General features: G+C 34.7%; 1 protein-coding gene across 4 annotated transcripts in view; it reads left to right on the top strand.

Moving 5' to 3' along the window:
* The window catches only part of LOC117603367 (uncharacterized), a 183,083-nt gene that overhangs the window by 128,517 nt on the left and 28,714 nt on the right, over nt 1-25,852 (top strand). For 3 of the 4 annotated variants that reach the window (XM_034322428.2, XM_034322426.2, XM_034322427.2), the window contains 4 exons: nt 4,250-7,157; nt 10,779-10,968; nt 17,411-17,524; nt 25,262-25,429. In XM_034322428.2, the coding sequence (XP_034178319.2) occupies nt 4,250-7,157; nt 10,779-10,968; nt 17,411-17,524; nt 25,262-25,429 (3,380 nt within the window). The remainder of the gene's footprint in view (nt 1-4,249; nt 7,158-10,778; nt 10,969-17,410; nt 17,525-25,261; nt 25,430-25,852) is intronic. The other variant, XM_034322429.2, reaches the window with a different exon arrangement.

Genomic DNA, 25,852 nt, shown 5'->3' with positions numbered 1-25,852 from the left:
CGCAAGCGCCGTACGGCTGTATGTCGTAAGTCAGGCCTGTCCAAGTAGGGGAATCCTCTCCTGGAACACATGTTTTGGGTCCCCTTCCAACGCTGCTCCTACAAGTAAGATGGGACGGTTCCGACTACCAAAGACGATAGGAAAGACGGAGAGACGGTAGTCGGAACCGTCCCACCTTACTTGAAGGAGCAGCGTTGGAAGGGGACCAAAAACATGTGTTCCAGGAGTAATTTCCCCTACTTGGACAGGCCTGTCGTAAGCCATGCTGGACAGGGGGTATATCGGGTGATTAGAAGTTTGTGAATTATTCACTACTTCTGTCCCATAATAAGCCGTTCTTATATTAGTACATTTTGTCCACCGTGTATATGGCGGATGCAATGGGAAGTAAATCATGGTGGGGTAACGCTACTGGTGGGGGAACTTTCTGAGCTCAGTCGAGCTGCGCGAAACGCTCGTACTCTCTCGTAAAAAATACAATACATATTCGAACTGCATGCCGGGCGACCGCTTGCGAGAACACTGCCACCGATCTCTCGCCGCCACCTAGCGGTTCCCGGCCCGAACTAAAGCCGTTCGGGGAGACGAAACTTTCCCTCTCCCACCACTAAACGCCTATTGAAAGAGAGATCGCTACGCGACAGTTCGTGGGAAAATACATTTTGAAATTAGGTCCTTTTTATCTGGAAGAGTGTCATTTTTGAGTTATGCTATTATTTGCTTAGCTACTATTTAACAAGAACAATAACACAGCTCAAAATGAAGAGCTGTTTCACTCCTTAAGAAAAAGGATTAACTAACATTTTAATTTAAAAAGGCAAGGCTAAAGGCCTCTAACATAACTACGTAAAAAAAGAGCATAATCACTAAAAAACAATAAAGTACATAATAAACAAATTACTGAAAAAATAACTTCTTCAACTTATAGTAGACTCTCGATAATTTTCCGCACTTGAAGTTGTATGTACATACTTAGGTGAGGAAATTTCTGGGAAACGAAAACATAAAAAATATCCAATCACCACAAAACTAACGTATAATGCTGCGCTGGAAAGATAGCTAGCGTGACGGTACAGAGGCAAGAGGCGAAGACAAGCATAATGGAATATTACCGAAACAATTAAATGCTTAAACAAATTACACGCGTGAAAAGCAGTGTGCTGAGGGCACGTAATTAGGATTGATGAAGATACGTGCAGAGGGTACTAAGTCTCTGCGGTAAGAGTTAGCAAGCTGTAAGTTATCTGGAGTCTTCTATACGTTACTCTTCTTGCGAGCCGATCGAATCAAAATTTTTGAAGATAATTTCATTTTATATTTTATCAAATCAATTTGCCTAAAACATCATTTAAGAATGTCAATAAACGTTTCGAACTCGCGACAGGAGGTAGTACGTACATAATAGTACACGTACACATTTTCACGTAACCTGCCCACATACACGGAAATCAGGTATGCATATTAAAATCTTCTGCATAATCCCGAGGTCTGTTTAACATTCAAAAGTGCACGTGAACGTACAGCTTGTCGCATATGCACTTGAGCCCGTTGCAACGTATAACGAACAGAAAACTATACATGTACATCATAGAGAAACTGGCTGAGCAAATTCTTGATCAACCGGTTTTTCGATTCAGTAAAAGCTTCATCTATGCTCTGTTAATCTCTTTTTCCGTCATTTTTTTGCGGGGAAATCGATTAAAGGGCTTGGTGCGAATACTAGGCAATTTCGTTATTAGAAACTGTATAGGATATTCGAAAAACTTTCGAATAGCAAAGTAATTTATGCAAATATTAAAAAAAAATTTGTTTAACACATTGAGTACCTTGTAAAATAAAGATTTAAGACAAATATTTATAATTAAATTCTGATGCTTAGTTTTATGCGAGTATGCTACATTTATTGTATTATACTTTTTCTCTATCTCTTATTGCATTATTTCAAAGTTAAACCGAAAAATACTTCTTTTTCATTTAATTAAAGATCTACCTATATTACCATTGGCCAACGCCGCACAGTGGGACAAAACGGCTTTCGGCGATCAAAATTCTGTAACTTCGGTTCTATTGGAAATATTTTAATGAAATTTTGGGAAGTTTTTGCCTACATTATGATACTTAAGTTATGCGCGCCGCATCGAACATGTAAAATATGTAAATATCATTTTGTTAATAAATTTTTGTTAACAAAAATGATTTGGTTAGTAATGAGAGTTCTATTATAATAAAACTTATGTTTTGTTTAACGAAGCTATTTGTTTCTTGTCTTGTAATTAAAATTTAAATAAAAAATAAAAATCTTTGCGTATACTTTTATTTATTTGCAAATATACAAATGACAAACACTTTGTATTTTTAATATTTAATATTTAGTTGCTATCACTTATACCTATTTCTTAAAGTAATTAGCAACTAGCAACACCAATTATGATACTGTGGTACCAAAAACGATACTTTTTCAATTATCTGTGGGGTTTCAAAGCTTTTTCGTTTTTTATTTATTTATCAATATTTCTGATAGCAATAATTTACAATAAAATTGTATTTCGTCTGTGTTATATATTATAGGTATTCGTTCTAGTTTTAAATCTTTTTATTGAATAACCCTTAAATAGCAGGTCAATTGTAACTCAAACTTACAAAATATACGTATAGAAGGATATTAACTTATTGTTAAGTGCGTCATTTTTAAATGACGGAGTTTCATATATTGAAGAAATAATTTTTGAAGGAAGAGTGTAAAATTTAGAAAATAAAAATAATGCGAAATACAAAATTAACTTAAAATTGAGGCTCTCTTCGTGGTCCGCCATCCGAGGAATAATATCTTCTTATAGTGTTACTGGATAGTCAGGAGAAAAATTGTCTCTTTGTGTAGACAATTATAGAAATTTATTCAAATACTGTAAAAATTCAGAGCTTTCACTTGTAAAATGAAATCACTAACAGGAAATCCTATATCACTTTGATATGATAACCACACCATATAATATATAGTTTTTCAACTTCTTCATTAGCAGCATTTCTTAACGTCATTTTGCTCATTTCGTTCATTCAATCGCTAATTGTTTTTATGTAATGATTTTCTAGTTCCACTGGCCTTTCCTTTTAACTTCCAAAGGTAACATTACCTATGCTGAAATTAATAGAAATTGATTTTAATGATTAGTCTAAATCTAATTAACTATCTTTTTATGTTTCAACTTACTAACGACAATAGTGGTTAGCGCGGTTTAGAGCAACAAATTAATTCAAGTACTTAAAACTCTTACTCTTGTTCTTTGCAGTTTTTGTTACGTAAATATTTTTGTAACAACTTTTTTTTCTTTATTACTGTAATCTCTACTTTTAGTAATTCCCCCAAATATGCATAATATGTATATAAAGTCTCTAATGGTATTCAATTGTATAACAATCCATAAGTAGAATATAATTGGAAAAAGTGTTGCTAACAATTACAAGTACTTTTAATTGCACATTAAAATTAAATCCAAACCTAATCTAAAATTTACATTAAATTTCATTATTTTTATTTAGTTTGTTAAGTGCGGAAACAAGTGTCGATACCAATATTTAAAGAAGTAATATCATTTATAAAGTGTTGCAAACAATTGTAAGTATTTTTTTTATTTTATACTAAGACTAAATCTAAATCTAACCTAAAACTAACTAATTGAAAAGTTATCAAGTATAAGTAGTGAAGTAGATACTGATAGTGACTTAGATGATCATTAAGTCCCATTTTTTATTCATTCTCTATTTGTTATTTTTTATTATCTAAATTTGTTAATAATAAACATTGAATTAAACCTATTTCAACTATTTACTGTTCATTTTCTATCACTTCATTTCCGTTCAAATAGTTAGTTTTATGTTAGGTGTGGGTTTGGTTTGAATGTAAAATTAAAAGTGCTTAGAATTGTTTGCGACACTTTTTTCAATAATATTTCATCTTCTTAAATAAGGCTGTACAGTTTGAAAAAAATCGGAGATGCCGACTAAACAGTAAATAATTATATACCTAAAGTAAAAAGTGTACTTACAAAGTCCTAATGTATTAATTAACTTTTATTGCGAATTGTTGTTCTTAGTTAGAATTAAAATATATTTATACAGTATAAAAAAAATGAGAACTATACTTAGTACATTTAAAAGTCCTGGATATAGATCAAGCATACTTTTAATTATCAATTACCCCAATCAGTATCAATTAATTAATAAACCATGGTCAATATCAATTGTGTTTCAGGTGTACTCCTGTTGCTCTTCAGCACCGTAGCTGCAGACACGACGAAAGGGCCACCGACGAGCTCAGATAAATCATTCCCTATCAATGCATCTCTAACAATACCCCAAAAGAACAAAACAATTCTAACAGAATTTGTTTCCACCGAAGACATAAATGGAGCCATTGATTCGAATCGAAAGAATATCGAAACAGTACACGGCGAACTTACTAAAGATGTCAAAGCAGAAGACGAAGAGAAAGTGCCAATGTCGATCGACGAGGAGTCTGAGGTGCAGGAAATTAGGTCGCCCGATGAACTGGACAGGTTATCGACCGCGAATTCGACTGGAGGATCGAAGTTGGGGGAGATCCATTATGAGACTTCCGGAAAGAGTTCGAGCACGAAGACCGTCACTGAAGACTTCGTCAGACTATCAAGGACAAACAGTTTAACTACAGTAACCGCAAAACCCGTGTCAGAAGATGAGAAAAAGAATAAAACGACGTCTGAGGATGATGTCAAACAGTCGAACAAAACTTCACCTTTGGCAGATGATATGAAAGGTAAAATTTCGAAAGAATCTGCTTTGAATTTGGAAACGGTTGAATCAAACATCGAGAAAGTTCATTCGGAGCAGTTTCAAGAAAGGAGAAAAAAGGCTGAGCATCTTAGTTTAACGAAGAACTCTGAAGTTCCGGATTTGAAAGAAGCTGACGAGAATAAAGAGGAGGGATCTATCTCGTTAATCAACGACACGTACGTCAACTACAGCCCCTATTACAAAACGTCGACGGAGAAGAACCTTGACTCAGGAAACCAATCGAGGGCCTTTGAGAACGCGACCAACACCGAGGGTGGTGCAGTGACTCACGAGTCCCAAGATCCCAAAGAGGAGGTGGAGGTTGTGGGAAACGTGACTCAGCCAGTGATTCAAAGACTCGTGGAACAGCAGTCCCAAAGTTCAACGCTGAAAGACGTCAGCCCCGGTGAGAATGAATTGAGTCAGAAATCGAATCAGAACGAGGACCCTTCTCGTCATTCCACGAAGGTCACCGAAGCAATCGAACAACAAGAACTAATCAGCGAGAAGAATCAGCAGAAATTAGTGCAGATTACGACTGAAAGGACGAATCATGAAGAGACGACCCTTCAGGCACCTTCTAGTCCCGTTCCTAGGGGAAGAACTATCGCTTTCTCGGGAGTCAATGAATTTCCCAATTCGGAGACGAAGCCTACAACATCTTTAAAATTGGATACTTTGTTCTCAAAGAACATCAGCACTGATAAACCTTATCCTTACGTGAAGTCATCCATCATTGAACCGCTTCATAATTCTAGCAACCAGCTGGACATCACCACCGAGGAGGTGTCTGCCCTGCAGAATACCATTGGTAGAGGGGGATCAGATGAGAAGTTTATCGTTACCGAAGCGTCGGATGTTTTGGAAAACAGCATTCAACAGTTCAAACCGACCTACTACGAGAAACCCAGCAACGAATCTTCAAGCACGGAAGCACGTTCGTCCATACCGGTAACGACTCAGACCTCGGTGACGCTGAAAGAAGCCAATCCGACCAATAAGACTGTCATCAAATCAATCGACCAGAAGGAGATCGCAAAGTCCGAGGAAAAGGTGAAAAACGCGGGAAATAACATTCCTCGGTGGAGCGAAGGCCACGAAGCGAAGGAGAGCTTCGATGTGACCGGCAACCGCATCACGGAAGTCAGCCTAAAGCCGGAAAACGTCGATGAGCGGACTTACCAGTTTCTGACAACGGAATCTACCGCGGACCCGCAGACGGAGCTCGGAGTATTTTCGAACGTCGACGTGCAGACGAATGCCGAGGGGTCTATGCTGACTCGCTCGAGCCTCAATGCCACGGAACTTTCTACCGAATACCCGTTGATCAAAGGGAATTTTTCAGAGAAGTCGTCGGTTTCCCTCTCCCCTTCGGACACCACCACTATCAGAACAACCGAGAGCGCTACTATGCTGCCCCCCACCACAGCTGCCGGCACCGAGGAAACGTCCGCAGGGAACGTCACCGAGCTTCCTGGACTTCCTGACACCAATGGAACGAACGAAATCCCTTCCGGGGCAAGTGGTACTTCTAGCCAGGAAGAAATTTTTGTACCCACCACCACCAGCGTCGAATACGAGTTTGTTGGTCTCTCCGAATCTACCACTTTTCTCAGCAGAAACGTAACCGAGGAAACTTCAGAGGGACATGGGGCGCACAGTGGAATTTCCACGATCCTGCCGTCGTTCACGAAAAATTCTTCGAATGATTTTTCTACGATAACTGGCGAAACGACTACAGATAACCTTTTATCCACTGATGAGATCGAAGTGACTAGTACTGATGATAGAGTTTCTAGCGTCCCAATGACTGACCCAACTGTTGTTGCAACTACATTGCCTAATTTGACGACACAGTCCGATGATTTTACCACTGACTCGGGGATTATTGAGACTGAACAAACTTCTACTAGGAGGGAGGAGGAAGTTCAGAAGACGATTAGCGTTACAGAGTCTTGGTCTACTAGTGATAGGGACACTACGATTAAAATAGAATATACAACTTTACCGGATTCTAAAGACGCTAATCTGGTGTTGAATATTACGGAAACCTCTGCAGAATTCACGACGATGTCGGACATTAGCTCGACAGATACTACTCGAGTGACTACTCCTATCCCTTTTATCCCGAGTCTGCAACCGAAGATCCCCATATCGAGTACCGTAGCTCCTCCAGCTGTTTCCGACATACCGATTAGAGTGACAGACGACACGAAGGTGGCGCCCACTCAAGTAGAGGTTACCTCTCTGGTCCGCATTGTTATGGAAGGCAGCCTATACGACGTGTGTCTCAAGAAGAAGGAGCTGAAGTCGGCCCTTGCGGAAATTTTAAATACTGGCATGAACAAGTAAGTGCTTATTTATCAATATTAATATGAAGAAACTAAAATATAGAAGAGATGCAAGTGACTTCTTTTTATTTATAACATTGTACTTAACAATTTAATTGTCCATTTGTGGTCTTAATTAAACAATTTCGAAAAGTGTCGCTTGCATCTCTTTGGTTTTAATTTTGCTTTACAATAGAAAAATTGACAAATTATTGTAAATATAGCAAATAATTATTGATTCGAATAGCGTTCACTTTGATTGAAGATTTTTATCTGTTGAATTTTAATAAATAAAATAATTGTGTAGAGGAAGAAAAATAAAAAGGTCGCGAATTTAATTGCCAATTTTGTTTGTTTTTTGTTTAATTATTATTTTAATAGATTTTAATGATGATTGTTTTGAAAGTTAAAGTATACTTTAATATTAATTTTAATCCTTTACTGTTCAAGTAATTTTTCATATACATAATTCCTGTTTAATTTTATTTCAGACATACAGTCATTTTCAATTTTTAGCATGTAGTGATAATTTTCTTTTAAATAATTTACAATTATTATTGTTAAAAACTTAATAAAGTTTAGCACATTTATTAATTCTTCCAACTAAATAAACTAAAAAAATGCAATATTAGTTAATCTAAATTTAGAATTTATAAAATTCTAGAAGGTATTACTGTTCCTTAATTATTACTAAAATACTGTCATTATTCAGCTATTAAATTTTTGTAAACTAAAAGTTATAATCCATAGTAACCAATTTTTCAAATAGTACAATAGGCTATGATATACTTTGATATAATAAACATCTAACTTAACAGAAGGATTATTACCATTAATTAGAATACAATTGAAAGAAAAATAAATTTTGAAAAGGTTTATAAACAAATGAAGAGTCATTTGTAATAAATAGATAACACTTTAAGATGAATTTCACAAGAAATGAAAAATTTTAATTCAATATATACCACGTATTATTAATTGTCCCCTGAACATAAAAATTGATATAAGAGCGAAAATTTCGCTATGGTAATTCTCTGTGAAAATGTTCGTGGCAAGTTTAAGCAGTTTAACACATACTTTGACGGCCGCATATTTTATAGAATCAATAGCCTTTGCAGTTCCATATTTTCTTTTATATCGGAAAAGAGATTACAGGGAGAAATATGTTCGGAAGCTTCTATAATGTACATTATAAACTTGCCACTTTCCAAACTCTAATTAATATAGAGAACGGTAAAGAGAAATGAAATAAAAAATGTTTACGTAAAAAATTATGTACCAAAGTCAGGTGTCAGGAAATGTGTAGCTAATTAAAAGCACAGGAGATTGTTTCAAAGTTTTCAATATTAAAAATTCTCATAACTTTCTCAAGATACGATTACGATAGTTCATAATCAAATCACCGGCTTTTATTTCTACTTGATTTCGTTGTTATGATGATATTTTCATTTACAAACTAAAAAAAGGTGTTTTTTCTTTAAATTTTTTTAGGAAGATGTTCAATAAAAGAAGTTTTCTTGGTGGATGGTTATAGGATATTTACTGCATTGTTTAGTATCTTTTGTATTCATAAAATAAATATATCGTACATTTATTTAAAATTTCTGTCGCTATATTGCCACTTTTTATATTGCCGATTGAGTAAATTCCCATACACACACGCTAGAGACGCTTGCCTACTATGTATTGGGCACATGGAGATGATTCACACATGGAAAGAGCTTTTTCTATGTTGTTGATTCAAGAATTTTTCAATATAACAAGAGTTTATTTTATAATGGAACACCGATGATAAGGCATTTTTTAATTTTACAGAATATTTCTTTTTCACTTAAATTGAAGACTAACCCAAACCTGCTCACCCTTCTCTATATTAATACTTCTGTACAAAGAGTGACTCCAAAAACACACGTTTTTTCGCCCATTTTTTCCCACTCGAATTTCAAATCTAACTATGTGCCAATCAATTCTATATGATGGTACATTAATCTCAAAAAAAAAATTCAAGTTGAGCATAGGGGTAGTTTTGGAGATACAGGAGGTCAAAGTAACTAAATTCTCACCATTCTCAATATTGGCTAAGCACTGTATACACAAAAAGAAGGTCAATACTTCTTTGATAACAGTGGGGATTTTACTAGAATTAGTCAAAATGGTTTTCTGACTCCTCCATCCCTGTTTAGTATTTTAAGGGTTGTTTTATATTTAGAACTACCCTCAAAACGGTTTTTACTGAATTTCTCGAAAACAAATGCAGATACGAAAGAATGTTTTAGACAAAAGTTATTTGTCTTACAATTCTGCACAAAAAAGGTCTCTTTCATTTCTTCGATAGGACTAATCCTTTACTCGAAAATCGCAACTAAAAAGATATAGTTTCTGAAAATAACATTCCAATATAAGCAGCGATTTTTTAATATATGTATTTGATGTAGAAAAAGTTTTTCAACATAGCAACTAACAACTTTTTATTTTAATCCTTTATACTTTTATAGAATCAGATATGATTTCCGCAATTTCTGACTAAAGGATTAGTTTTATCTGTTCTAGTAGGTATATAGTAACAAAAAATATAATAATTTAGAATTTTTTCTCTAAATGAAACTTTTTCTTAATGAAACTTTTACTAACCCATTTGTGAGATTTTTCTGATTAAAATAAGACCAAACACGATATATGTAGTTTGAATTATATTTATACAAAGTACAAAAATACGTTGCTCTTATTAAAATAATAATAAAAGGATAATGTAAAATAATAAAGCACATTATACACAATATAATGGTACATTGAAATAAACACGATACAATTTGAATTATATTTATTTATCAAAATAATAATAGCAAATTTCTAGCAAAGCATTAAACTGGTCGATGGCTTGATAAACTTACTGTTGCCACGGTTCTGTTCAGAATATTTCTGCCCGTGATTTTCTTCAAACCAGACAGTTTCCATCTATTGAAAATTAAATTAATTTACAAGCTAATGGTAAAGAGGCGATACGAGGTTGCGCCGCGTCACAGTAAATAAAAAATAATAATAGAACAAACAATATAGAATCGACACCCCTCGGCTGAATTATATGTATATGCTATGTTTGGGATCCCAATCTCTTTTGCATATTATCCAGCTTTTACTGTATCTCATAACTGTAAGAGAGGGGAGAAAAAGGTGTTTCCGTTGCGGGATCGTCTGTCAGACTTGTCAGTGAGGCTGACAACAGACGATCCCTGCCCCAAACACCTATTATACCCAAATTCATATTCGAACTGCATGCCGGGCGACTGCTTGCGAGAACACTGCTACCGATCTCTCGCCGCCACCTAGCGGTCCCCGGCCCGAACTAAAGGTGTTTGGGGAGACGAAACCCTCTCTCCCCCTACACTAAACGCCTACATAACATAAAAACATAACATAAATTTATTCCGAGAAACGTTAACGCATGTCAAGCAATAACTACCACAAAGCACCTGATCATGCCATTAACCCTGGGATATCTCGCGATAATAATCAGAGACGCGAAGTCGAGGATTTCAAGTACTATATGACGGTTTGAGGTTAATACACATGTAATACGCTCTTGACATCACAGCAATGTATTCAACATACGATGACATGCTCTCGTATCCTTGGTTGCAGGTCGATATCTGACGAGCAAATTATCATTCATCAAGATCCATGCCAGGAATCTCCGACTTCGACTCCAACAACATCGGACATGACATCAATACTCGTTTACGTCGTTGACAAAGATGGAAAATTGGATACTGCTATGACTAACATTTTGCCGACCTTGTACAAAAGTTCTCATGTGAAGTTCCCAATTACAGTAAGTAAATAGTAGTACCTATCGATTAACCCTTCAACAGTGGAGTTTGGGTCAGTTCTGACCCAAACTTACAAAACGTATACAAGAATATTAACCCTTAGCTGGCACACTTTACCAAAATAACATTGCTGCACACTGGGGACGATTAAGACCCCAACCACTAAAATATTTCTTGCGAAGAAGCTATTCATTATTTTAACTTGAAAAAATTCCTAAATAATCTTTGAAAGTTGTTTTAACATATTTCGTAGCTAATTTTAATAAAATTAAATACTGAATATGAAAAAAAACCAAAATTAAAAAATGTAGAGAAATCGAGAAAATGAGTTTTCACAAAAAAATTCATAACTTTTTCAAATTTTCATATAAAGAGCTAAAATTTTAGCTGGGCACTCTTGTGGTTTCAAAAAAGGTATTTTATTTGGAGAGTTGAAGGGACGAATTTTAGCCAAAAGTGGCTTAAATTGAAGCTGAATTAGCTGGGGTCGTCTCATACCCCACAGTGCCACCTAAGGGTTAACCTAAAGTTAAATGTATTATTTTTAAACGAAGGAGTTTTATATATTGGAAGAATAATTTTTAAAGGAACAGTGCAAAATTTAGAAAATGAAACTGATATGATAAAATTAAATTAAAGTTAGGACTCACTCCATGGTCCGCTGTCCGAAGGTTAAGAAAATGAATAAGCATTTCAATATTTCTAGTTTATTGTATTGTTTTGTGTATAATTTAATGAATTAAACGGATTAATTACTTAATAGCATTGGGTATAACTAAATGATTTAAGCAAAATATTAAGTGTGAAGAATGGAACAACAATATTTCAGATTGAAGTCGCGTTTCAGCTTTTAACGCGTTTAGATGTGCTCACTGGTGTTCGCGAGTTTATCTCGCTCTGACAAATCAGCAAATGTTAGTGACAATAAGGCTAGATTTTTCTCCATCCGGATACAGTTTTCTGCATCAGTTATTGTAACATGTTGAAAAAATCTGTCCAACGAGAATTGAACTCGCGACAAAAAACATCCACCTATCGGGAGGTCGACGCCTTACTGGTTACTCCACGATCCTTGTTGAAAAGACTTCCTATACTTCAGATCATAAGCAGGGTAATAACTTTAACATTAAATATCTCATAAACTAATAACCGTCTGCGCCCAAAACCGGGTATCATTAGCTTCAGTTTTTCAAGCTCTATCATTGTGCAAAAGCTCATCAACAACGGATGCTCATCAACAAATATCCATCTTAATAACGGAAACCCTTCATTTAAAATTATGGCGAGGTTCGAGGTTTTGTTTTTTCTTAGACCCAATGGGAGCAAATAATCAACAAAGTTAACAATAACGAGAACTGGATGGATATAGGGGATTTTAAACTCCCATCACAGGATTTGGAATTGTTCGGGCACTGATGTTAATGGAGAAAGACTGTTACAATGCATCGACGATCACGATTTCATTCTACATAATCCAAATATATCTACCTACATAGATTTTTATAGGAACATATGCTATATACAGCGTATAATGTTGCTACATACTATAGCAGTTTTCTTGGATATTCGTGGGGCTTTCGATAACGTAATTCATGATATTTTGCTGAGAAAACTAGCTTCTGTTGGTTGCTCAGCTCGTTTAATTACATTCGTTAAATTTCCCACCTACCAAAGGGAAGTCTCTATAGATATTACAGGTAATCAATGTAGATTAGTCTATAAAGACGTGCCTCGAGGCAGGGTTTTGAGTCCGTTTCTAAAGACATAACTTTCCTAATAACGTCGCTATCTCGCAATTCGCAGATGATATTGCATTGTATTCGAAAATTTCACTAGTTCAAAAACACAAAAATCTTATTGATAAAGTCATAAAAATCCTTTAAAGAAATCTCCTTTCCTTGGGACTTGAACTGTACGCTCCAAAAACAACATTTCTTCATTTTAATAAAAAGAACATCCTCCTAGGAGAAACGGAAATTAAAAATAATGAACTATCTATCAAATTCTTGGGAATCATTTACGATTATAAATTGACTTGTATATCTTATTTGAATTATGTACGGAAAAAATATATGAAGGCATTTAATATCATAAAGTTCTTATGCGGCACTTAGTGAGGATCTGACCCGGTAACACTTATAATTCTCTACAGGAGTATTATTCAGCCATATATCGATTATGGCTGTTTTATATACTACCCAACGTAAAAAAGACTTATAGAAGAATTGGAAAGGATACAGTACTCAGCTATCAGAACAGCTCAAATATTTTATTAGCAGAGTCTAAACTTCCGCTTATCAGCGACAGGGTAACATTTCTGTGCAATAGCTTTGTATCCAAGTTTCTTTCTAATATTAGTTTACAACTCAATAAAATAATAAATCAATTTTACGCTAAAACCAAGGAAAAAAAAGTCAAAAGGAACAGGCTCATGAAACAATGCATTGACGAAATTGTGCTTACTAGTAAACCGTTGTACGATGAGTTGCATTGAACTTGTCGCAGTGAAGTTGGCCACGCATTCACTCACCGACGCGGCGTGAAGGAGTTAGTGAATTTGTAGCCAACTTCACGGCGACAAGTTCAATACAACTCACGATACACCGCGGATGGGCCCGCAAGCACCCATTGAACGTATTTGGAAGTTCGAATCTACTCTCGGTCAACAGGAGTGATACCTCTAGTATCTTTTTGTATGTACAACTGAGTCCCATCGAAGTTGGCTACACATTCACGCCGCGTCATCGGCACCTCGCCCATCGGCTCATCGACGCGGCGTGAGTGGGTTAGTGCGCCAACTTCACTGCGACAACTTCGATGGAACTCAGTGTTCACTGATCATAAGTACAATCCAATTTTCATCGAAATCAAAATCAGGAGTAAGATATGCTGTCATAGCAAACAATATAACAATAAAAAAATGCCTACACAAAACGACATCGATCTTCACCGCGGAAGCGTACGTCATTCTCGGAGCCTTAAACCATACACACTCACTAACAACTTACAAAACCTGGTCATCTACACAGACTCAATGAGTGTAATCCAAGCTCTAAGCGCCGTAAACAATAATTGTTTGTAAAATAATATTGAACACAGAGTTTTTACTGGAGGAACCGAAGGTTTTATTAATATGAGTGAGATCGCTCATCGATCGGTTACAACTAACGAACCCAAAAAAAAAAGAACGTTACTCATTGAAAATAAAAAAGAAAGAAAGCTTTCAAAGCGCCGCATCTCGACACATAACGGATACTATTGTCTAGTAAGTAGAATTAAAAGTAATAGCGCGAAATTCAACAGTACTGTAACAACAATAAACATGAAATTGCCTTCATTCAAGGGACCTATACAGAACTTTCAAACAATAATGTGGACACAATCATAGTCTGGATCCCTTCGCACCAAGGAATACCGGGGAATGAATTAGTCGATACTGCAGTTAAAGAAGACGCAACCCTCCCACTACCTAAACCAATTACCCCAGTTCCTCATCAAGATATTACAAATCAGATAAAAACAGCCATAAAAGACGAATGGAAGAAAATATGGACCACAACTAAAAGAATAAAAACTATAATCGAACACTTCTACCGACAAGTACGAGTCAAAAATCTGAACAGAAAAGAAAAGATGAAGCTTCACTTCACTTCACTTCACTTCAAGTTTCCCCTATTTAGGAGTGGCGTACTTTAGGGACTTTACATCGGTCCCTTTTTGCCCACCGAAAATTATCAGCCACGCGTGTATACGCGCCATTTTTTAAATCTCTTCTCATTCGCGCCGTACGTTACTTCACTATCACTATCACTAATTTCGCCCCTACAGGGGCCGGAGTTTTTTGGGGGCTTTTCTGCCCCCATGTTGCCCAACGAACACTATCGTCACAGCCGACTCTAGTACTAGCCATGCTGAACAACGTGGCAACACCGCTCACGTGACAATCGGGAGTCCTATTTTCAAAAACAGAGTCCTATGCTCGGAATTGTAATTAACGTCTTTTTTAATTAAAAGCTGTACTAATATACACTATTTTGTGTTAATTATGTATAAACAATATATAAACGCTGCAACTATGGCAAATAGAAGTGATGTAGTATAAAATTGTTATAAATGTGATATATATTTTGTGTACTCTCAAAGTAGTTTGGTGTTGTGAAGCATGATATTTGAAATATTTACAGTGGTTTCAAGAAAATTTAGGTATGAAGCAAAATGAAACCATCTTTGGATCAAACTGAAACATTTAAGAATTGATGAACGTGTATATAAGTTAATAAAAACCTTGAAACAAGCGAAATTATTGGAACGAAACCAAAGAGGTTATGTGAAGTCCAGAGAGTAGTCGGGAGTCTGACGACGTTGATTGGCTGAGAGTCTGGGAGTCCGGGAGGCAGATAGAGTAGGGTAGGTGTTGATATATTCAGACCGAACTTCCGCGGTGTTGCCATTTTTACTTCAGCACGGCTAATACTAGAGTCGGCTGTGCTATCGTCCACGCGCATATGGGGTTGGTTGGCATTACTGCCAACCCCAAACCCCGCGCATTTTTAAATTTCTCCTTCTTTTCTTTCCCATCCATACTTTAACTTCTGTAAACTTGTCTCTCCATACTGTTATCGTGATCGGAGTGTGTGCGTGCGTGTGTACGTGTGTGTATGTGTTAGTGTGACCCCTTTTAGTCGCCTCTTACGACAGGCAGGGGATACCGTGGCCGTATTCTAAGTCCCCCGAGCCACAGGGGGTTACGTTACTTCACACATTCACCGTCCTTTTTCTTCTGTTTCTTATCCTTACTTTTACATCATACTGCCTCGCTCGCTCCATTACAACTCCTTTTTAGTCGCCTCCTACGACAGGCAGGGGATACCGTGGCCGTATTCTGATCCCCCCGAGCCACAGAGGGCAAAAAAAAAAGACGGTGCTATCCGGGATGAAAACTGGCTTCGGAATAACTTATGAACACCTAATAAAAAAAACAGAATCTCCTCACTGCAACCTATGTCAAAGCCAATCACTAACGACTGACCACATACTATATAAATGTAGAATAACAAATCTACAAAAACAAAAATACAACATAAGATCAGACACACCTCTAACAGACCAGGACCATATTCGTAACACAATAAACTATTTCAATGAAATAAATATGTTCAACAAGATGTGACGCTAGTCCCATCGTCATCGGTAATGACCTCACGTAAAACAAATGAAAAAGAAATCTTTTAAGAAGTTTTTTGAGTTTAATAAAAAAAGAAAATATTTCAAATAACAGATTTAGTACTAACTTTTTAACCCTTTCCAGCCCAAATTATTTTTAGTTGTTAAGAGAAATTTCCTTTCGTTAATTTTTATGTTTTAAATATCTAGAATCTAGATACATAATACAATGTGAAGAAATTTTATGTTTATACTGCGCTAGATAAACTATTATCATGGATTTACAAACAAAATTTTATGAACACCTATTTGTCTGATGCGTTCAACAAGAATGTTGCCATATGGTAATACTGGGTTGGAAAGGGTTAAAAAATTGGAAAAAGAAAGTATATAAATTCTAATGAATAATTTCTAGTTAACATCTGAGAAAAAATTTTCCAAGTATTTATTTAAAAAATTTAAGTAATATTTTTAAATTCATTAAATATTACAGCCATTAATTAATACAAATTTGTTTTAAAATTCAATCTGAAATGGTTGTTTTATTTTTTAAAGATATTTTCAGATATTAAATTTTACTGATTTATTTACGAGAATAATATTTTATGGTTTCGGTGGTACAAAATATAAACATTAAGTGGTTGTATATCAAATATCAGATTTCGAAACATAATTTAATGACATAGAAGTATCACAAAATAGAATTTGTAGCATGTTAATTTGAAACTTAAAATTTTGAAGAAAATGACTCCATAAACGTTTCATTAATACTTTTAATACAAAATGGCTGATTGCTAATTTCAACAAACAATGTTAGATTTTTAAACATATGAAGTCTAACACAATTTCGTGACATAAAATAATCACAAAACAACATTTATAATATATCAATTTAACGTTGAAGCTTTAATGAAAATTGCTGCATAATGGTTTCGTCATTATTTTTAATACTAAATAGCTGACTGTTCGTTGGAACAATGTCTATTAGCAAACTATAAGTTGTAAATCTTCCTTCAAAAGAAATATTAGACAATTTTCATTAAACATATTGATAAATCCTTTACATAGTCATTTTTTTCAAACCTTAAGCATTAAATTAATATGCCATAAGTGTTATTTGTATCAGAATTTTTATGTTTCAAAATTTACCATTTGATATGAAACAATTTAATAGAAACGGATGAAAGTTTATTTGTTATTAAATATCAAGATTAGATAAATAATTAACGCACATAATATAATATAGTTAACGTATTCCGCCGACTGAACTACTCTTTTCAGATACACAGCTTTCTTCTGGTACAGGAAACAATTCCGGACTCCGGAAACGCGATAGCAGTCGTCGTGGTCTCCTCGATTGCCTTCATTTGTCTGGTTCTACTGGCTGGTCTTCTGGTAAGAGTTCTTGCTACTTTGATCTTCTACTTCATTTCTTTCAATGGCGGATCCGTAGAGCGTCCTTCAGGGACCATTGCCCTTAAGAGAGTTAATACATTTTCACATATTTTGTACAAAACAAAGCTTCTGGATCCGCCACTGATTTTTCAAAAACAATATGGTATACTTTATTTATAGTTTTTGTTTGAATAATTAATTTACTATCCGCAGCACGAAAAAATTTAATAATTGTCAAAAAGTAATTGCAATTGATCTCTTTCCATTGATTAATATTATATTAATAATCACTATCAAAATACTGTTTTCAATCATCTTTTCTAATGTTCCATAGTAATATTTGTTAATTATTGAAATAGATTTTATTTATTTAATTAATGAAACAGAAAATTTACATAAAATTTAAATAAATTTTTTATTTCATAGGTGCATGTTTATGTTTGATGTTTTAGATTTTTCAATTCATATTCAGTTACAAATAGCATATTATTTACAACAAAATGATGCTCTTTTACACAATAATTACAAATAATTTTGTATATAAATTTCAATTCTGTAATAGATTGAAACGAATAATTATAATAGTTCATCTTTTTTCTGCAAATGTTTAAATATGTATTGGAATCAATGTACGATATTAGTAAGAAAACATTTATCAATTACTCACAATGTTGAATACTGCTTGCTTAATTTTACTAGTGGAATATTTTCATTATTAAAATCACCCATCGTTGATTTTGGGCGGATGAATGTTCTGCTTACCGAAAATAATGTAAGAATTCGTTTTTATCTTTCTTTCGGACCATTTAAATCATTTCATCATTGTTTCTGATACAGGATGTTCCAAAAAGTTGGTGCCAAATTACAGACTCTAAAATTTTAAGATATTCAGGGTAGATCTCAATTCAGAGTAGGATTTGAGAGATAAATAACTTTTCGGTTAAATAACGGAAAACGAGGAAAACATTTTTTTTTTTAAATCCTCAAAAAATGGTCCAAAAAGTGGTACGTGTGTACATCATTTCAAAAAAAAAAAAAAAAAAAAAAAACCAAAAAACTCTACCAATGCTAAAAAAAATCTAACCTAACCTAACTCCTCCCCTCCACTTTTTTATATGGGACGGTTTCGGCGCCTTGGCACGCTTGGCTGCCACACGTATCACTTTTTGAACCATTTTTGGGGGGATTTTTTTTTTTTTTTTTATGTACTCATTGAGTTCAGTGCGAAAATCACTTTTTGGACAATTTTAGTTTTTGACCTCTGCGGGGGCGGCGGGGAGAGTTAAGAGATGAGATGACCACCATTGGAATCCCCACCTCATGGGCTATCTATGGTATAAAAATCAGCTTGATCGGAGATTACCCCGTTTTCCATAACCCAACCAACTTTTCTTTTATTAGTTCAATTTTTTTTATTGTAGGTGGATATTATAACAAAATCTTGGAAAAGTTATAACGAGTAGAATTTTATTTTCAAACTGACGGGTCCATTCTTTTAATGCAAAAACCTTATCGCTGTCAATTTAATATATGAAATGGGACCTCAATGACCATTGACGTAACTAATAAAAATATGGACTAGCTCTTTTGCCATTTCTAAATTTTAAGACTTTAAGGTTCTAAATTTTCCATATCCCAAAATCTTAAAATTTTTGTTGGAGGTCGAAATAAGGGGTGGGGGAAAATTAATCTAGGGAGTTGGTCTCACTGTGCGGGCCTCTTTCATTCTCTTCCAGTTTGTGCGACAATAAGTTTGTGGACTCGTGCTTTGCGAACAATTTCAAAGTTCAAAAATTCCAAAATTCCAAAATTCCGTTAGTTAAAAATTTCGAAGTTCCATAATTCTAAAAATTCCACATTCTAAAGTTCTATAGTTTCAATAATTCTAAAATTTAAAAACTTCAAAGTTTCAAAATTCTAATATACCAAAATTCCATCATTCAAAAGTTTTCAAGTTCCAAAATTTAAAAATTTAAAAATTCTAAAATTAATAATTAATTACCTTTAGCCATTTTTCTGAAAGTTTGTGCATAGAAGTAAGTAACATTTCACTGAATGGAATGTTTTATTTATCTTAATTTGCATTTTTCGTTTCTTTTGATAAATATTATATTTCTTTATACTCTGCTATAATTTTTCATTTTGAACATCCTGTATGACTACCATACTCTCATCTATTTCATGACAAGGTAAGGAAAATGTTGTTCAGAATCACCCCAGCAACCCCCCATTTCCGGGAGTTACAGGAGTTACGGGACACCCTGATATATTTATATCAAAAGTCATAATTATAATTAATTAAATATTAAATAATAATAAAATTAATATGTTATTTATTGCGCATTTATCGGCAAAGCACCTTTTATGCGAAATAAAATTCTCTAAGGAAGAAATTAATAAGTTGAAGTTCAGTTACGCAGGTCTGCAAAAATCTATGCTCTCTGAAAGGCCTCGTCATGCTTGCATTAAGCTCATTTCGCATGGTGTTACGTATTCATCCATCCACACTTGTGATGTACTCCCAGTGTACGTAACAATCAATCATAAATTGTTGTGACTATGTATATACGTTTGTGTTGTCTCGCTTTTTCTGCAGGTAAACAATTTTTTTTGTATTTCTAACGTAGTTAAAAATAATAGAATACAAGGTTGATTTGAAATTCCTGAAATTAGAAAAAATATAAAATGTTCATCTTCTTCAGTCAAATTCGTTTTGAAAAATTAAAGGAGAAAAAATTTTTAGAAATTAATATTACTATGTTTTTATCATTCTTGACGTAAACGTTCTATTACAAAGTAAATAGTAGAGACATATTTTGAAATTAAGTTTATGCATTTTTGTGCATCAATGCACCAAGGTACATACCTGTGCACCTTTGTCCTTAATGGAGCCCTATTCTTATCAATGCACTAAATGTATTAAATAAAGTGTTTCACTCTCCACATTAATAATACGCAGATACTTATCCCTTAAAACTATTGATTTTAACAGTTTATTTTAACATATTAACATATTAGTTTATTAATTAATTATAATTTTAACATATATTAAAAGTTTATTTATTTTATATTTTTAGTTTAACACTTTAATTATGAATTTTAATTACAGTTCGAAAGTTCAATTATTTCAGTGTAGACACGAATACTTTGATACTTTTTGTAGAGTGAAAAATTGCATCTATTAATACACATAAAAGTACTTACACGGTACAGTTGTACTTTTCTGATGCTCTGGTGCACTTAAAAATTAAAATATAAATACACCGAATAGTGTTGAAAGGGGTAAGGCGCATAAAATTCGACTGAACTTTACTCTGGGGCACACAAAATTATTGACTTTATTTTATATGTTCAAGTAACATTCAAGAAAAAATCTTGAAAAATATATGTTTTATTGGAATTAGACAGGATTATAAGAATAAAGTTCGACAAGGTTTTTGAAATTCATATTTCGTCTAATTAATCGAACAGTTCGTTTTACAATTAGTGAAATGCTCTGTATCTACTCCTCCGTTTGATAGGCGTCCAGCTATTGTCACCGAACTCTCCATATCGAACGGGCGTCCAGGAGTTAATTATTTCTACTAGGGCGTCCAGGAAATGCTCTGTACTCTCTCGGCTGTTAGGCGGCCAGGTATTATTGCCGTACTCCCCCTTCTACCAGTAGGCGTCCGGGTATTATCGCCGAAGTTTCCCACTGGGGTCTCTCATTCTTTTCTATCGGCAGACGTCCAGCTATTATCGCCGTACTCTTCTGCCGGAGTCCCTTACCTACTGACCAAGAGCGGCCGATTGACTTACCTCGTCTTCTCTATTGGAAACAACAGGCACAAAAAGAACGAGTCGCGTTATTAAATATGAATTTGGCGTTTTCCGCGATTGTGTTTCGCGACTTCGCTCCCGTCTGGCGTCTCTGCCCGCGTGGCAACCTATAATTGATTTTCTCGAATTTCCTAGACGCTTCCAGATTGCGTCGTCTTTGCAACGTTTTCTTTACAATTGCTATAAGTTTTAATTTTAAGATTCCATTCATTTAAAAGTTCGTAAATCTGAGCTTTTGTACCGTATTTTGAGAGGTTAGTTTGACGCCATATTTGCATGTATTCATAATTCGTCCAATGAGCGAAGTCTATACCTGCAATGAGATGCACATAGTGCAATTTGTAACTGACTGAAAATTGATTAATTTTTGTTAGAATCAATTTTTTGTTCGATTGTCGAAAGTGCCTAAATGAACCCCCTGCATAAGAGGGCCTTAAAATTTGTCTGTGCTTAGAGCCTCTAATTTAAGGTCCTTGCGTTTTGCACGTATTAGGTTAGATTAGATTATTGTGAATCCGGCCGTCCGAAGACAAGCGCGGATGTGCCACCTCACCCGATCGGGTATATGCTCTATATACTATCCACTCCCCAGCAGCCACCACCACCCAGGTGGCGGGGAGTGGAAAACTGTCCAACTCATGTATTTCAAATCATTGTTTTCGGGTACGGAAGACCCAACACTTGACTCTTTATTGGCGTGTAAGGAGTTGTGCTCTAGGACGCTCTGACTTTATCAAGCTTACCTGCGTGGTCTCAGCTCATCCCACCAGGCGCTTAACGTCCACAGCCAGAGCCCCGTTTGCCACCGGTAAACCGGTGCCCGGGCCACACCATTAGGTTAGATTAGGTTTTTTGATGCTCATTTATGTAGACTTAGGAATGTTTGATTCACCGGAAAGAATCACCCCTTATTCCCAATAAAACAAGGTCCCGCCGGCAACCAACAAACGTCTCCCTGCGCAGGGGATCCAACGGAACCTGGTACCATATCTTCATACACGGACGTCTCCTCGCGCGGAATTCTTCAACGGAGCCGTCTTCGTGTCCTTGCGACTGGATAGTCTTTCCGCGCAGGAGACTCCTACGGGAGCTGCTTCCCGAAACACCACAACACGCGATTAACAAATCGCTGGAGAACGTCGAACGTTCGTATATACGATATCGTCCATATCACACGCGACACACTCACACACACAAATCAAACTTCAAGGGTTTTTCACGCCTTCAGGCTTTTTCCCTTTTATTCAAACAACTTCAAGGGTTTTTCACGCCTTCAGGCTTTTTCCCTTTTATTCAAACAACTTCAAGGGTTTTTTACGCCTTCGAGTTTTTTCCCTTGCATTCACAAAATAAACTCTTATTTTAACATCATACTAATCTCGATTGATTATTTATCAAACCGGCGTCGACAGATCCTAAACATCCTTTCGAAATGTTCGGTAATTATGGCCCTTTCCCAAATCATCACCCTTACTGTTCTCGAGTGTTTAGTAAACTCGAGATCTAAAATCAAGGGGGAAAACGGATTTAAAAGAGCTGACATCTAGAGGACGAGCACTCTTGTTCGAACCTTGGACGAAGCAAGATCAAATCTAATTTCTAAAAGATTTTTTACCTAACGAAAAGATTGGAACTGTTCATGTTGAAGAGTTTCGATCGTACAATGAGAGAATCGATTCCTTTAAAAAATCGAAACCAAAGAATAGATTCTGCAAGAATCGGTTTGAAAAGAATTGACTTTTTTTGTTTCCTTTTTTATTTTCATTTTTGTAAACAGGCATTGATTATTGTAAAGAATCGATCTTGTATTTTTTTATATTTCGTGCTCTTACACCAAAAGCAAGCGCTCTACATTGTTTATGTTTTAATCACTATTCTTATACTTTTTTTTGGAGTGAATGCGTTTTTATGGATCAGAAAAATTGATTCTTCTAAAAATTCGAAATCAAAAAGTCGATATAAAAAGTGAGAATTAATTCCCTATAGGGCAAAAAATCGATCTTCGATTCTTACATGAAAGAATCGATTCTGGAAAAAATCGAATACCAAAGAATTGATTCAAAAGATCGATTTTTTTACCGAAAGAATCGATTTTCTAAAGAATCGAATCGGAATCGAACATCCCTAATGTGGACTAATCAGATTATAGATCGAAGTCAATATGGCGTCAAACTAACCTCAAAAGTGTGCTGAAAATGTTTACTTTTACGAATAGATAATTTTTAAACAGTTATATCCCTAGAGTTGAAATTTATATTTTTGAATTTTTCTCATAAGATATTACTAGAATGTATAAAAGGAAATCAATAATTTTGTGTGTCCCAAAGCAAAGGTGAACCTAAAATTCATAAAAAATTGCAATATAAACAAAATACATCTATTTGTCCAAGCAAAATAAGAGACAGTACTACTTATAGAATGACCTAATTCCATTCACACTTTCATCGTCGTCGTCGCCATTTAAATAGTTCCTTGCGTCCTTGTTGCGAAAAGGAAAAGGTGACTACTCGCGCGTTGAAAAGAGTTCTTCGCTCGAGCGTGAAATCCTTCGAGAAGTTCCGCGATCGTTTGTGGTTTCGTGATGCACTTCGACGCTTGTCCTCGGCAAAAATTGCAATGTTCGTCCTTGAATCAGCGATTAGATCGATCAAACCATCACCACTTCATCAGTCTTCGCTTTACGTATTCCATACACGATAGCTGGGATGTTGAAACCGCTCGTTCGAACGTGTTTCGACAGAAGAAACACAGCTTGTTACACGATGTCCGGTGTTTCCATATTATTCGACCCGGAGACAAACAGTATAAATTAACGGAATCCATTATAGTTGTTTATTTCAATGATGTTGCAATTGCGATATGAAATGATAAATTGCCTTCGCAAACGTGTAAGACATTCATTAATCCCTAAATAATGAATGCTGAAATGGACTGATACTAGGTTATTTGGAATTTTATTCTATCCATTTTTAAAATTGATGGGAACGCTTCAGACATGTATGTACTTACATATACTCAGCGCCAGATTAAGTTGAGGTCTAAGGGGGGCTGCAGCTCTGGGTCTCACTTTCCAGGGGGCTTGTTATAAACCCTCCATTTACTATTTCAAAAAATTATGAATGAAATTTTTTTTTATTGTTACCCCTCCTTCTTTTACGATTAGATGTTATTTAATTTTAGTTAGGATAAATTTCAATTTCTGAACCAAATTTATCAACCAAGGGGGGCCCTCGAAAGTTTAATAACCCCTGGCCCCAGAAATCTTAATCCGATATTGAATGTACAAGATGTCCACATTAATTTGAGGGAGCTTCGTTGCTTTTAAGTACTAATGATAAAAAGAAATTTGTTCATATAAAAGTTGTATAAATATGAAAAGACAAAATAGATATTAATGAAAACAAATTTTTGTACATTATTACTTTGAAAAATACAAAAATCAGGTGTTTATAAATACTATGTATTATTATTTCTTTTTTATATGAATTCAGTGATTTATAATGCATAAATGTTTTAAAATTAATTTTCTAGATATAATACTTATAATGCAAATGTACTGATTTATTCTATGGCAGTGTTATTTAACAATATTAATTTTTAATTTATGAGTTTCTGATAGATAGTAAAATTGTTTACACTTATTCTATTTATTCTTGCTTGTCATACAACTCTTATATGGATAATTTTTTATATCTTTAACATTAAAAAAATAAAGGGGCTATTATAAAATAATTGTACTTTGTAAATAAAAATAATTTTTGTGACTTCCTTGTTAACTTTATATTTTCTTCTATTTGAAACCATTGCATTGTTGATAAAGACTTCTATTACTAGTTTGCATAATAATTCAGACCTTTTGTGTTTCTAGCAATTCTGAAATGAAAATGCATTAATTGTTCTTGAAATTATTTACAGTTTATAATGAGGAAGAGGCAAACGAGGTTCAACTACGGCGAACGATGTCGTCCAGTGTCTTTGGACGCTTATAGTCTTGACAGTGTCTCTGCATATAACAGCGTTAGACGAAAAGGTGTGGCACGCTCGTCGAAAAGAAGCTATGGGAATCCTACCTTCGAAGATTCGGTAAGTTGCACTAATTTTTTTCAATATTATATGCGTTTTTATAAACCACCTTAATAATTTTTATCAATCTAAGGTTTGATCATTTTAGAGCTTTGGCTGTCCTAGTGTTAACAAATGACATTTGTATTCTGTCGAAAAATAATTTCTAACAATTTACTTTGAAATTAAAAAGAGAAATAAGTATTTCGAAGAAAAGTCCAAATTTTTCATTTCTCACTCTTATTTTTAACATTTAATTAAGTTATTACTGGACGTTCTTATTAATGATATTAAATATTACTTAGAATTTACCAAACCAAAATTAGAAAAAGAAAATAGGTACGTGAATACATGTGTTTCTTTTTAATTATTATTATTTTATAATTATGTCTTCGTTCTACGATTTAATTTCAAGGTACCAATTTTGTAAAAGAACAGAAATGT

Source organism: Osmia lignaria, chromosome 4 (assembly GCF_051020975.1).
Source record: "Osmia lignaria lignaria isolate PbOS001 chromosome 4, iyOsmLign1, whole genome shotgun sequence".
NCBI lineage: Eukaryota > Metazoa > Arthropoda > Insecta > Hymenoptera > Megachilidae > Osmia > Osmia lignaria.
This window is presented reverse-complemented; position numbering and strand designations above follow the sequence as displayed.